The sequence below is a fragment of the Mustela nivalis genome (genome assembly GCF_964662115.1).
Source record: "Mustela nivalis genome assembly, chromosome: 11".
Lineage (NCBI taxonomy): Eukaryota > Metazoa > Chordata > Mammalia > Carnivora > Mustelidae > Mustela > Mustela nivalis.
Genome location: NC_139030.1, coordinates 78,801,222 through 78,816,191, shown reverse-complemented (window position 1 = coordinate 78,816,191; position 14,970 = coordinate 78,801,222). Strand labels below are relative to the sequence as shown.

Here is a 14,970-nt window from a genome sequence, read left to right as displayed (position 1 = left end):
CGGCTTAATCTGGGCACGGCCGCTGGCCACTCCCCCAGCCCCGCTGAGCCGCCTCCCCAGCGCACACCCCCAAATTCTCCACCTCCGACCCGCGCCCCCCGGCCGGGCCTCGGCCCCAGGACCTTGGGAGCATCATCTCCTAACCCCTTACCCTGGATCTGCGCCCACCAGCCCCGCAGCGCAGTTTTTTCTCCCCTGCTGGGCACGATGCCCAGGTCGGAGGGACATTGCCTGGTGAGTTGAAGGGGAGGGGGGGACGAGGGCGGGACCTAAGCCACTTCTTCCCTCCCTTGGAGCCGCAGTCAAAAACCTCAGTGGGGAGGGACGGACGGCGTGGCTGAGCCCTACATAACCCGCCCCGGGCGGGCTGGCGAGGCGAGCTTCACAACCAGGCTCCCCAACCCGCGTCGCGCAAGGGACGCGGTGGCCGCCGAGCCTGCGGGTCACTGGACACGCCGGGGCTCTGAGCGGGCGCCCACCATGCGCCCCGGGACGGCGCCCAGGCCGCCCGTGTTGCTGCGCCTGCTCCTGCTGGTACTCCTGGCAGCGGCGCCAACGACAGGCAAGGTGAGTGATGGGCGGCGCGATACCCAGCCCCTCGTCCTGGGAACGCGCAGGCCCCACCCGCGGGGCGCAGTCCTTGAGTCCCGGTGCGTGCGTGACTTTGGGCTCCACGCCGGTGCTGGGCGGGCGGCGTGGGGGATGCGAGCAAGCGGGCATGCCAGGGTAACAGGTGGAATGCGTTGGGGGAAAGGCTGGTGGAAGAGGAGAGGAACAAGCTTGTCTGGTTCCGTCGGAGTTGAGGATCCTGGGGAAAGGCCTCCAGAGGTAGAAGATGATAGATGATGGTGATGATGATAGATTAGGTAGATAGATAGATAGATAGATAGGGACCGAGGTCTGAGATAATGGCTAGGGATGAGAACACCGGCTCCAGAGAAACCATATGTCATACTGGTGAGTCAGAGCAGGCAGCATGGCCTGGCAGAAAGCATAGAGTGCTAGGGGACTCCCAGCCCTGACATTTCCTAGATGTCACCTCACACTGAACTCTGACCTCTCTGGGGCTTGGTTCCCCCTTGTCAAAATTCACACTCCAGTGTTCTGTCGCTATTGTTGAGAAATCTTACCACTGAAAACTTATTAGCACCTTAGAAATAAAACTCATGTTAGGATAAATTAAGCAATCTGTCACTTTGCTTTTGATCTATAATCTGAGAGATCCCAGATTAATTTAAATGCACTCCATATTTTCTATTCTTTGCAAAGATAAATTAGGTGTCCTCCAAACTATTATAACTTCTAGTTGGCTTGATTTGAATTCGTGAGAGTCAAATTTAACTTGTCAGATGCATCTGTGATTTATACACTTAAAAAGTTAGTTTGGGTGATAGTGCAGTGAAAGTTTCATTGCCAAAGATGAGCAGTTTTACAATTTCATGATTGAGAATGTGATTGGAAGTTAATAGTCACATAAATATGTGTTACTACCATAGGTAATTTACATACTGTTTCTTTTAAATTAAGACATGAAAGATGAAGCTAAAATCCTCTTTGAGCATCTTTATACCTCTTCCCCTCCCCATCGAAACAAAAGTCATCCACTCACCATTTCATGTTTCTTTCTGGGCATTTTCTATGCATTTGGGTAGACATAAATAGGCCTACAAACAACATGTGATTTTGTTGCTATTTTTTAACATAATCGGTACCATAATATACATATCCTTTTGCAACCTACAGCTCTGTCCATGTTATATGTGATATACATTCATCTCTCTTTTTTTCCCTTTGCATGATTTTCCAAAGTATGCAAATATGCTAAAGTCCATTGAACCATCCCCATGTCAATTTACACTTAAGTTATTGAGTATTTTCCATTTTAAGGAATTTTATAATCCATGTAATCTCTTCGTGTAGCTGGTTCTAACAGAAATGCACTTTGCATAGACTAGGAATGCCCAACCCAATACTTCCGGGCATGGCATTTTTTTTTAAAGATTTTATTTATTTATTTGACAGGCAGAGATCACAAGTAGACAGAGAGGCAAGCAGAGAGAGAGAGAGGAGGAAGCAGGCTCCCTGCCGAGCAGAGAGCCCAATGCGGGACTTGATCCCAGGACGCTGAGATCATGACCTGAGCTGAAGGCAGAGGCTTAACCCACTCAGCCACCCAGGCGCCCCAGGCATGGCATATTAAACTCATCCAAGTTACTATAGATTGTCTACTATCTTTAATCCAGGAGCAAATAAATACAACAAGCAAAAACCTAAAGAAAGTGTATGTTGTGGGAAGGCATGGGGCAGAGGTCCCGAGCAGGGTTTGCACATCCTTCTAGACTCTAAAGAAGAGGAGAGGTAGGGGGAGGGGGCCGGGGAAACGAGGGGTATATAAAGATCAGCCTGGAAACATGATGCTCTGTGATCATACAACCTCTAATTATGCCAAGTTTTAATTATATTGCCATAGTCCCTTATTAGTTTTTACATGTAACATTATTTGTCTTGAGTTTGGTCAAATCTAATGACTTCTTGCTGATAATACAGTTAATCCATTTGTATTCTTTTTATCATTGCTTGAAGCAAGTTTTGTTAAAATTGATAAGACTAAGTGTGGTGAAAAAATAATGATACTGTTATGCTGAAAATAAATAAATAAATAAAAGAAGAAGAAAATTGATAAGAATGATCATTTTCTTTGCACCTGCTGAATTATATAAGAAAGTGTCATTAGAAACCTTGAAGTGTGTGTAGAGAAAAAGAATAATAAGTCAACCAGTCACTGGTCTAGGGGACGCCAGGATGGCTCTCTCCATAGGATAACTGTGGCATTAGGCAGGGGACTTGATGTCTCTGAGCCTCAAGACGGTCTCTCTGTAAAATGTGGGGGAATTGAAAGTTCCAGAGGCACCAGCCGGGGAGATACTTACTCAGCCCATGGGGTATGGGCCAGATTGTTGACATTCTAGAATTCAGGCTCAGTAATGTCAGAATTCCTGCCTTCTTCAGGAGAGAAGGGGGGTGGGTGAGGAGTGGGGGGGTCCAATTTCCATAAGAAATCTCTCAAACTCCAGATGTTAGCAAATAAGTTGAATTTTGGCAAAACACACAGTGTCTGGGTTGTTTTTTGGTTTTTGTGTTTTTGTAAAGGGCTGAACAAACAACGGGCCAAGTAATGTGCGTGTGCAGGCTACAGTTAGCCTCTGGGCGAGCATATCTGTCTTCTTGGGACTGCACTAGTTAAGAATATATTTTGCGCTCAATTTCTGCAGTTGTACCTCAGCAGTTTCTCAAATCAGGGAGGTAGTAGTGGCGTTGACTCCACCTTCTGAGTTCAGACAGGGTGGAACTGTCCACCCACATAATTTGTTCTCAAGTGCCCTCTGTGAAATCCACTGTGGCTTCAGACCTAGCAGTTCAGGGTTTCCTCAGGTTCGTCGCTGTTCCTGGGCTCAGCCCGTCAACCGGAAAACTGGGAGGCACGTTGCTGTTGCTTCAGGACATAGATTTGGGAGATGGGCTAGAGAGTGCTCCTCCTCTGATAGCTGCCAAAGGTGAGGTTCATGGTCTGAGGTATGCTTCTACTGCCTTTTTTTCCCTTAAAATTCCAGACAGAGCAGAAACGCAGCAAGCAACTCCCAGGGGCTGAATAACAGCTACGTTTTAGGGAGGATGCTTTCTCGACTGATTTCATTCTTAAATTTTAAAAAGTAAGTTGAATTGGGAAACATTCCAAAGAGACAAAAAGTAATGTAACAGTAACGTCAAGTAACATAAAAGTAACGTCTTTCCCTTTAGGGAAAACAGCAGATGAATAAAAAAGTCATACACACATTCTTTGCCCCCTCTTCTGTGTATGGTTTTGTATTTCCACACTGTGTGTGTATGCGTATGTGTGTGTTAGTCATCACGAAGAATAAATATTATTGTTTTGTTGTCCTTCAAATGCAATAAATGGTTTCACATTAATAGGTACCTTTTGGCTCTTGTTTGTGTCAATCCATATTACGGTTTTGGATTTCATCCATGTTGATACATATAGATGTGATTCATGCATATACATAGGATGTGATAGCTGCTACAAGTATCCAGTTATATAAATAAAGCACAGTTTATTTTTTCATCCCCCCTAAACACAGGAAGTTTGTTTCCATGGTCTTGTTTCAGGAAGTTGGAATGTAACATCTTTGTATAGGTACCATTGTGACAACTAGATTTTGAAAGCCTACCCAGAATGCACCTGTTTCCCTACATCCTCAGCAAAATTTGGTGTGTTTAGATGTTCATGGGCATAAAATAGGTTCCCGTTTTGACTACTGAGTTTGTGGATCTGTTCTTGTTTTAATTGGCAGTTTAGATTACCTCCGGGTGAATTGCATGGCAGCTCTTTTCCTATTGATCTCTTGTGGTCTTGCCCTTTCCGTTGCTAATAATTAGGAGTTTTCTTATGTATTTGGATGCCAAACTTTTGCCATTTAAACATATAGCAAAGATTCCATTCCATTCTCTGGTTTATCTTTTCATCTGGTTACTGGTGTCTTAACATATAAATTTTTTTCACTATACTCTCAAACTTATTCATTTTTTTCTGGACATTTTGTGTTTTGTGTCTTGTTGAAGTAATCCTTTTCCTCCCTGAGATTATGAAAATGTTCTCTTATCTTAAAAAAAAAAAAAAAGAATGTTTCACAATTTAACTCTTTTGCATTTGGGACTCTTAATCCTGGAATTATTTTTCTACTTAAGTGATATGATTTTATCTTTTTCCATATAGATAACAAATTGTCTCAACATTATTAAACAGTGCATTCTTTCCCTTACTGTTTTGCAGCGTGGTATCTGCAAGCTTGTGTACCAATCACTCATTCATAAATGGATCTATTTGTATTCATTTATGGGCCCTTTTATTTAGGGCTTTCACTTCTCATTATTTTTTAGAGCTTTCTGTTTCTTTAATTTCTCAATATTTGATATTTTCAGTACTATTGTAAATGGTATGTTTTGTCCAAGACTTAATAGCCTTACTCTCAAAGATATAGCAAACTGGGTGAATTCTGTATTTTGACCTTAATTAAGCAACTTTAAATAGTTCAAATGTATTTAAGACTAAAAACTTTCCCCCAAACACTGCTTTAACTATATCACACACATTTTTAAAAAAGAATTTATTTATTTATTTGACAGAGAGAGAGAGAGAGAGAGATCACAAGTACACAGAGAGGCGGGCAGAGAGAGAGAGGGAGAAGCAGGCTCCCTGCTGAGCAGAGAGCCTGATGCGGGGCTCCATCCCAGGACCCTGAGATCATGACCTGAGCCGAAGGCAGAGGGTTTAACCCACTGAGCCACCCAGGCACCCCTATCACACATATTTTAATAAGCACTCTTTTAGCATAATTACATTCAGACTCCTTTCTAATTGATCTCTTCATCTTATAGGTTATTTACATGCTTATTTCTTAATTTCCAAATGCAGATTTTCTAGTTAATCTTTTTTAATGAAATTATGATAGAGATGATATTTTGTCTTCAAAGATATATGTATATGTATATATATGGTCAAGATTTTTTAATCATGTTATTATCTGTGCCCGTGTATTTCTTATGTATCCTACTGGTTACATGGTTATTTAATTTGATAGTCTATAGTTTTCATCAGATCTTCAAAATTCTCAGACATTCCCTTTTTATACTTCTCCTTCTCCACTGTCTCTATTCCTGAAATTCTTAGGATGCATCCTGGACCTTCTTGTCTTCTCCTCCAGTTCTCCTAACTTCTTATAATAGAGACCCTTCATATGCTATTTGGATCCTCTGGGCCCCATCGTCCTCCTGGGCTTTGGGCACTGACTTAACCCAGCTGCCAACCTGGCCACAGACTTTGCACATGGAACAGTCTATGGTTCCTCTAGACTCTACTCATGGCTCCCTGTTGTCCTTTAGATGTAGGGTATTAACCCCTGTGGGACAAATCTTGGATGTGTGGGCAATGGGAGCTATTGCACAAATTCTCTTCTCCTCACAAAAGAACTATGGTTAGAAGTGCAGAGCTTCACCCAGACTCTCCATGAGACCAATCATCAGCTGGACTTGAGACCACAGGGTAGCACATCTAACTTCTGTCCCAGGCACTACTTCTCCCATGTCACACCCTGTGAAGCCATCTCATGTCTTTCTTCCAATTTTTAATTCTCTCTTCTGCTGTTTGTAAGTTTCAGTAGATTTTTCAGTCTATTGTAATTTCCAGTAATGAAAAAGAACTCTGGATGGAACCACTCGACGTGGTTTATAGCCCCAGATTTATTTATTACCAGCTTTTACATTTTTGTCTCAATTTCTTGACCTTAAAATGGAAGTAAGAAACTGACCTCAGGTTTGTTTTTTGTTTTGCTTTTTTTTTTGACCTCAGGTTTTAATGAGGATTCAGTGATTTAATACATATAACACATATTCTTTTACCATGCCTGTCACATAGTAATCATTCAATAATGTTAATTATAATTATTTTTATTCATTAAATTTTAATTTCAGTGACTATTCCAGAAGTCCTTTTTGGAGTCCAAGTTTGGGTTTGGTTTGGTTTTGTCTTTTTTTTTTTTTCTTTTGTAGATTTCCCCTTTATCTAATGCCTTTAATCACTTTACTTATACTCTATTCCCAACCCCTTTCTGATTGTTTTTTCTATGATTTCAAGGTCGGGTCTGTCCTGTGTCTTCTGTCTTTTATCACCCATGGGGAGACCATGTGAATGAGAAGTTTGGGGAAAATAAAAGCCTCCTCTGTCATCACTCAGCCTGCCCCACCCCCTCCATTTCACCTCATTGCTCACGGATTGGAGGGGAAAAAAAGAACAAAGTAGTTCTGTGACTCCCAGAGAATTTTTTCCCATTAGAATAGACTTACGTCCTAACGGTTTGGGAGGATGGAGGGCACCAAACATGTTTCCTTTTGTCTTCTCAGGGCCACCCTCCTCCAGGCCCTCCCACTGCCAATTTCCTCCAAACATTCTGACTTCCATTAGATGAGGTGGGGGTCAAGGTCAACAACAGCAAAACCACCAACTTTCTCTCTCAGCCTCCTCTCCCTCTCCGAGGCCAGCTTTCCTCCTTGAACGTTTCTCTGGGCTTACAGTAGTTAGTTTGCTTTCAGACATGATCCTTGGAAAAACTGAATTAAATAAAGTCTGTCTTTGCATTTCCCTTAGAACATTTGCCCTATTAGGGAGAGCACAGCCGCAACTGGCTAGTGTTAACTGTGAGTAAAGATAATTCTGTGAAATACTGCAACTGATGGAAACCCTCAAACCTGTCAGTGTCTGATTCCGACAACAGGGCTGTCTGGTTTGCAAATGCCCTGTGGTCCTTCATCCGTGTGCGTCTGACCATGCTCATGCTGTGGCCTTCAGCCAGAAAGCTTCCACCCTCCACAGAGCAAAAGATTTTCCAAGATCAGTGAAAACACGTGGTGCCCAGAGCATTTTTGTTTTACAAAGTTTACATCTGGCCCCCGCCTAGACTTTTTAATCATAACAGACTTTCACTGTAACTTATTTATTTCACCTCTGTTTTCAGTTTCAGAAAGTAAGGAAACTGAGATCATATCAACTTCTTAACAGAATAGACATTTTCCCTCTCAGCCCTCCCACTAGGGCCTTGACCAGTTATTTAATCCATCCGAGATGTCTTCATCTCTAAAAATCAGATAAGAAAGCCTCTCACTCCTTGTTCTATGTTTATCTCACAAGGTATCTCACTGGCTCTTGTCTTCTGGAAGCACCCATGTCAGTCTTTTCAGCCTTCTTGGGATTCCTAGTGCAACTGCCAGCTGAGACTGTTGGCTTCAGATATATTTTCTAGCCAAGGCTGTATGAAAGTACATCGGCTCTACTATTTTACACAGTACATGCCCTCAAAAGTTGAGATAAATGAACATCAGTGTCCACATCATGCAATTGAAAATTGTGAGCCATACCAATGAGCCACATATTTAAGTTTCTCAGTAGTCACATTAAAACAATAAAAAGAAACGGGTAAATTAACTTGAATATATTTCACTTATCCTAGTACATCCATAATTTTATAATGTCAACATGTAATCCTTAGTAAAAACACTAATAAATACTGTGCAATATTTTTTTTCATATTAAGTTTTTAAAATCTGGTATCTATTTTGCCTTTCCAGAACATCTTAATTCAGAGTATCTATGTTTCAAGTGTCTATAGCCACAGGTGACTAGCATCTTCAATAGCGCAGACCCACATACAGCCCATAAGGTCATATCTCTGAACAGAACACATTTTGTTTGCTGATTTGCCGTAGGAAATAAACATACTGTCAAAATGACAAACTTAAATTAAAGACAATAAGTCAGCATGGACTGTGCCTAAATGTCTGTGCAACTCTTTCTCCAGAAAGCTTAGATATTGACCTTGATTACAGTGCTTAAAGGTGCACAAACTACTTTGTACACTTTTAATTAGATTGCCCCATTATCAAAATATAAGTAAGTTGTACACCTGAAGAGTGGAAAGAAAATCATAAACCAGTAAACATTAGCAAAAGGAAAGGAGAAAAGGAGAAATATACTGGAAACTGACTTGCCTTTCATCTGAAACTATAAACTAAGTTATCACTACAGTCTAGCCAGGCAAGGAGTTTAGTGTTCCTTTAAACAAGTTACTTGCAAAAGAATCTCTGCTTCTCTTATCTCTAAATGATGGTACCTTATCTATTGCAGAAAAAGTACTCACCAGGACCCACAGTTTTTATGGTCTAGTTACAATTATTTTGTTGTTATTATTAAAATCAGGAAGGAGATAATAGGACAGAAATATAGGCATGTGGACTGGGTATTGGAGATTCACTGATAAACAGTCTGCACCCCTAGCCATTCGGAGCTGGGTTTCCAGGGGAGCGGGGCGTGGCAGAGGGGAGAGAGCAGCTCAGTAAACGAATATATAGATTGGGTACCTGCTGGGAGAGAATAATGTGGTGATGGATAAGGACAACATTTACCTTAGCTAGAGGTCGTTGGGGAAAACCTGTCTGAGGAACTGGCTCGCAGCCTTACATGGAGGCTGAGGAATGTGGAAAGCACTAAGGAATGTGACTCAGGCCCAGGCCTCTCCAGAGGGGAGAGAGGGGAGACGCTTCTGATGTTACGGCTCCTGGGTTGTCAAAGAATAAAACCAAGGCCAACAGAAGTTTTAGAAAAAAAAAAAAAAAAAAAGAAAGAAAGAAAGAAAAGAAAATGTTGCATTTGTTTACTCACCATGAGGGAATACATATTCTGGGTATTTTGCTAAAGGTGGGTTGGAGATGGGATGCCCCAGAGGGAGACAGGCTCATGGTGGTTGCCCTGATTAAGGAGGGGAAACTGCTCCCTGGGTAACCTGAAATAAGTCCACAGGATCGTATGTGGGTGACCACCCTATCATTTTAATGTTTGCACTTAACAGATTAATATTTTAACGACAAAGAGACAAGGCAGTGTACTTATGCTATTCAAAAGACAGTTGTTGCATTAGCAATGGATGAGTAATGAATTCACACTGTAACTTGGTAATGGGCCCACGTGTAAAGTGATGTGATGAAAATGTTCTTCCTTCATCCTTGTGGGCGTGTCTGTCATCCTCTCCTCAACCTCACTGGGACAGGTTTGAATTTGTTAGATGTGTGGCTGTGAGGCCTAGGGCCTTGTCCCAGCTGAGAAGGTCCTGGGCTTGAGAGGGCTCCAAGCAGGGGAAGAATGAAACCGAAGAATGAAGCGAAGGCCATGCCAGAAGAAGGTGAAGAGCTCCTCACTCAGAGGACCTACAGCACCAGCTTCCCCTCCTGGTGGGTGCTGGTTAGCAAGGCAGAAGGTCCTGTTGATCCCTTCTCCAAACCCACTCCGACTGAAATCTGCATACTGACCAGGTCCCCAGGAGATTCCATTCCTGGACGTTATTGTCTGAGAACTGTGCCAGCCTTGGTAGGGACTGTAAAGTTCTTCTAAGGTGTAGAGGGATGGCACTGCATTTCAAAAGAATGGCGACATAATCTCTATTTTAAAGACTTGTATGACTGACACATGGAGAAGGCTAACTGTTCTCCTTGGGAACCCAGCCTAGGTAAAGGAGAGGTTACAGAACGGGAAGCAAGTCTTGGTGGTGCTTTTTTTTTTTTTTTTTTTGGATTTCATTGGCTTGGCAGTCAGAGAGAAATGGAGGAGAACAACAGAGAAGTTGTTCAATCTGTCCCTGTTAATTGATTCAGTGCAATTAACTTGATAATGATATATACAATGAGAGGAGGGTTAAAAATCCAGTCTGATGCGTTGTACATACAGTATCAAGTTGTCAAAAAATATTTCCACACATCATTGTAGGTAGTATATATGTGCATTGCATAGGCACATATAAATAAAGCATTTAAGGAGTATTTCGTAGTCTCATATTTTGGTATTATTGCAATGAGTTCATTGTTTTTTTGAAAAGTGTAATCCTAACTGTATAAAGATCTTTTATTTTTCTGACAGTTTTGGGGAAAGTTAGGAATGTTCCATTTTTAATCTTTAAGATTGATGTTTGTTAATTAGATAGTATCTCCAACTTCGTTTCTTAGAGAAGTGATCCCAATGTTTAAAAAGGAACTCAAGTGTATTTAGAAACCTTGGGAGATTTTTCATTATGTAGACAAAACAGTCAGGTCACTGGATTTTTTTCCCACCAGGATATTTTGTTGTTACATGAACTTCTCAAGGAAAAAGTTCTACAAGGGGGACATCAAGAAATCTGCAATATTTTCCCTTGAATCAAATGTCAAAGTATGTCTGCAGAGGCCCAAAGCAACAAGGTTAATATTCATCTTCCTTGTTTAACTAGATGATAGGATAATTTTATTCTGTTTATTTATGTATGATATCAGGAATGCTGAAGTGTTCATTCACATGCTAGCTTTAAAAAAAGTTTCCTGTGTTGTGCAAAATCTGGAAAATATTTAAAACTACCAAAAGAAATTTAAAAATCGAAATGATCCATAGTCATATTACCCATAGATGATCACTATTCTCTATTCTCTATGGGATTATTTCTTTTTTACTCTACTCTTTTCACCTAACAATGGACTGGAAAAAAATTTCTGAGTTGTTAATTATTACAAGTATATCTCTAAAAGTCTACAGAACACTTCATTGTAGGTTGGTACTATAAACTTATTTAGGTAATACCCTTCTGTTGAATTTTGGGGGTATTTCCCATTGTTTAGAAGTAAGGTTATAATGGAACTCCTTGAAGACTAACATGTAGCAAAATCATATTTGAAGTAATTGTGTGTGTAGATGCTTTCTTACCAAATGTCTGGTTTTGTGCATTTCTGAATAAGATGGCAAAGTAGTATCATTCCTGATTAACTGGTAAGAGTCTGAACCAAGAGAACTCATCAGATTTGTAGAGAAAGTAGGTTTAGAATTGGGAGTTCTGGTTATTTGGGCTTTTAGTAGGACTCTTTCTTACCTAAACTTCCCAGATGATCAAAAAGGAGTATCGGATATCACTTTATTCACTATTTAAATAATTAAGCACTATTTGAAATAATATTGGTTTTAAAAATGTTTTGGTTTTTCAGAAAGAATGATTTCTGAAACTGTTACCCCATTACAATCAAAACATCAATGCAATACTTTACCAAAGTATTGAAAAAGTCTAGAAGAAGTCTGCAGTCTAGAAAAAGTTTAACCCAGTTCCATCTTGCTTCCCCTACTGATCCCCTGGAAGACAGGTGTTCTATCTTATGCTTCTTTATTATTTCAGCTGTTGGCATAACAGCTCTTGGCATGACCACTAGTAGTCCTCAATGAAGGTTTATGGATTTGGACCAACATTTTATTTTAAACACTAAATCTAAAAAGGCAATAAAGAATTAGTTGATTCTCGAATCCTTTGGCACAAGAATAAAAGCAAAACATTATTCTTCAGGTGAAATGTTGAATGTTTCACCCACTAGTTCAGCTAGATGCTGGGGAAAAGGTGGGAAAACCAACATGGTTCCTCCCGCCCTCATGGAGAATGGCCCCAAATGAAGGCTTTAGATAAATACACAGACACTAACAATAAAATCAGATATGCTATAATAGGCCAGATATTGAAAAGCAAAATTTGGGTGGAGTTGAGAAGAAATAAAGATCGGTTAAATGTCCAGAACAGTGAACCTGTGGGCTTTATTGTGTAATGACAATAAATCATGTCACAAGTAGAGCCAGAAAGTAGTAAGATTTCAGTGGCTTGAAAAACGCAGCTTATCTTCAAAATAAGGAACTTAAAAATGTTGGAATGAGTACAGACGTAGCATGTAGAGTTACTGGCAGTCGGTCCTTCTACCTCCACTGCTTCCAGCCTCCACCCCTGGCAGAGCCCTCATCAGCATTCAGTTAGTCGAGCCCCAGAGTTTACACACATGGGTGGGATTCTCCTTATTTTGCCATGTTAGAAAAAAGCAATCCACAATCCGTTCCAAAAAGGGGAAAAAACAAAAAACAAAAGCAAAACTAAGAACAGTAGTATATCTGAAATCTTGTGAGATCAAGATCCTATGGATTAGAAGCCAGACGGCATGCCCAAGAAAGGGCCAACACTCTTTAATGCCCGCATCCTCTGGAGAGGTCCACCAAGAGGTGGACTGATTGAGCGCTGCATGTGCCCGTGGCGTCATGGAATATTCTGAGCTCCTACGCACTGTGACTGCTCAGGCCTTTCAGAGATAGAACATTCAGAGCCCACGTGACCCAAACGAGCAGTATCCCCAGACCCCAGGAAAGCAGTCATGGAGACAAGGACATCTGAGACACCTCACCATCCGAGAGTCACTGTTGAGACAGTTGAGGCAAGTCTCTTGAATTCCCCTCAACCATAAAATGTGGCAGATAAATCCAGTCCCCCCCATCTCCATAAATCATTTAACCAAACACATTTGGCATTCTACAAATACCAAGCAGTATTGAGACAGGAATGAGTTTCAATATCAAAAAAGCAATAGTCCAAATGTTTCTTATACACATTTAATTCTCCTGTTATTTTGTGACTCAGTATCAACTTCCTGGAATGTATTAAGGAGTTTCTTATTTTCAAAAATACTATTCAGTGCATTCTTTGCTGCTGGTATTTTCTAATAACATTATTTGGAAGCATCAGCAGAAATGGCATCCTCCCTGAGCACTGTCCCCATTAAAAAATGAACAGTGTGTTTACCTTGCACCACCCCATGTAAATGCTGTTGCTAAAACTCATCCAGTGATTTCATCACTTTCGTGGTGACTTTCCAAACACCTCGCCTAAAATACCTGTTAATTACAGAGATAATGCTGGGGAACATTTAATAATCATAATTTGGTCCCTTCTTGTCTTTTTCAAATACAGGCTTTTTGGCACAGATTTAGAAGAGATGCAACCAGTTTTGGCACACAGTTTGTCCCTCAGCTCCCATTAATGTGTCATGGGCAGCCAAGGGTTGAAAGTGTAAATTTACCAGCTGCACATTCCCTGAACACCTTAAGTACAGTGCACTATGCTAAACTCTTGAAATATCCTCTAAACAGGATGGCTCCTTGGGAAGTTTGATGATGAAGACGCTGGAACTAATTATCAGACTAAACAAAATATTTTTTCTATGTTGATCTTTTTTTCCTAACAATAAAAGTAATCTGTGCCTATTTGTGAACATTCACTATATATGGACGAGTATGTTTTTAAAAAGCACTCCTAATCAAAGAACCCGAGGGTAGCCAGTGTTAATCTTTTGTTATATTTGTAATAAAAATTAGATCATATAGTATAAGGTATATTTGTATCCTGCTTTTTTTACATTATATGATTATATTTTCATATCATTAAACATCTTCTACAAATAATTCCATATTATTCCATCATGTTTATATACTGATTAGGTTTATTTAACCTAAATTTTTGATATTATAAACAAAGCTATGATGAATTCTTGCCCATGTACCTTTATAAAAGATTTTTATAGTAAAATAATTAACTAGATCAACTGGTATAGTTTTTTTCTTTTTTTATACCACAAATTCTACTTGTCAGATGATAAGCATAGTTTTAATACTGGTAAGTAGGAAAATAAAAACAAAATCAGGCCAAATGCTATCATGTAAATATAACTAGAGATAATATTTTGATATATACTCTATTGTCTTTTTTTTTTTTTTTACTTAATCCAAAATATTGTTTGGTATATGACCTGAGCCAAGGATCTAAATTTTAAAAATTTCCCAAACTAGTCAATTTCCCCAACATTACATTTACAATAATTTACCTGTTCCCCTATTACTTCTACTGATCTCAGCTCCACTCAAGAATGAATCCAAACAACATCTTGAATAGAGCCACGATTTTTTTGGAACACAGAGCTGATGATGAGATGCATGACTAATGGCCACACACACACACACACACACACACACCATATATATATATATATGGTTTACCAGTTATTTAAATCATTACAGACCTAGAGTCAGTGTAGCATTAGACAGATTAAAGACTCTCGCCTCAATCAGTTTACCATTTCTCAGAGCTCCCTCATCCCTTACTCTTAGCTCTGCATCTGGAAAGGCGTGGCTCAAAGACCCCCACTAGTCATTACTATATGACACCCCATTACTATATGACCCCATTAGATCATTCCAGTCATTTGGAGAAAATAAACCATTTCCAATCAATAAGCCTAAGAGCATTTTTTTTTTCTCTCCCAGCATCATTCCATCTACCTCATCTCCTCTTGCTTCTCTCATCCATTTTTATGACTTACAAGCAGATGACATTCGGACCTAGAATCTCGTACTCCTTTTCTAGTTTTCAATTTTGGTTTTAGTTTAGTTTTCAATTTCTAGTTTTCAATCCCAACATTAATGGGAGCTGAGGGGCACTGTGTGCCAAAACTGGTTACATCTCTTTTAAATCCATGCCAAAAAGCCTGTATTTG

The 14,970-nt window shown here is 40.2% G+C and overlaps 2 protein-coding genes across 3 annotated transcripts in view; one reads left to right on the top strand and one right to left on the bottom strand.

Annotated features, from left to right (window-relative positions):
* The window catches only part of COL4A4 (collagen type IV alpha 4 chain), a 125,044-nt gene extending 124,830 nt beyond the window's left edge, over positions 1-214 (bottom strand). Inside the window, exon 1 of the mRNA XM_082690159.1 lies at positions 152-214. The gene's annotated coding sequence lies outside the window, so the exon portion shown is untranslated. The remainder of the gene's footprint in view (positions 1-151) is intronic.
* The window catches only part of COL4A3 (collagen type IV alpha 3 chain), a 127,483-nt gene continuing 112,627 nt past the window's right edge, over positions 115-14,970 (top strand). The window contains exon 1 of one of the 2 annotated variants that reach the window (XM_082690165.1): positions 115-234. In XM_082690165.1, coding sequence (XP_082546291.1) covers positions 208-234 — 27 coding nt within the window. In that variant the 5' untranslated portion in view covers positions 115-207. Of the gene's footprint in view, positions 235-286; positions 568-14,970 lie in introns of those variants that run through there. The other variant, XM_082690164.1, reaches the window with a different exon arrangement.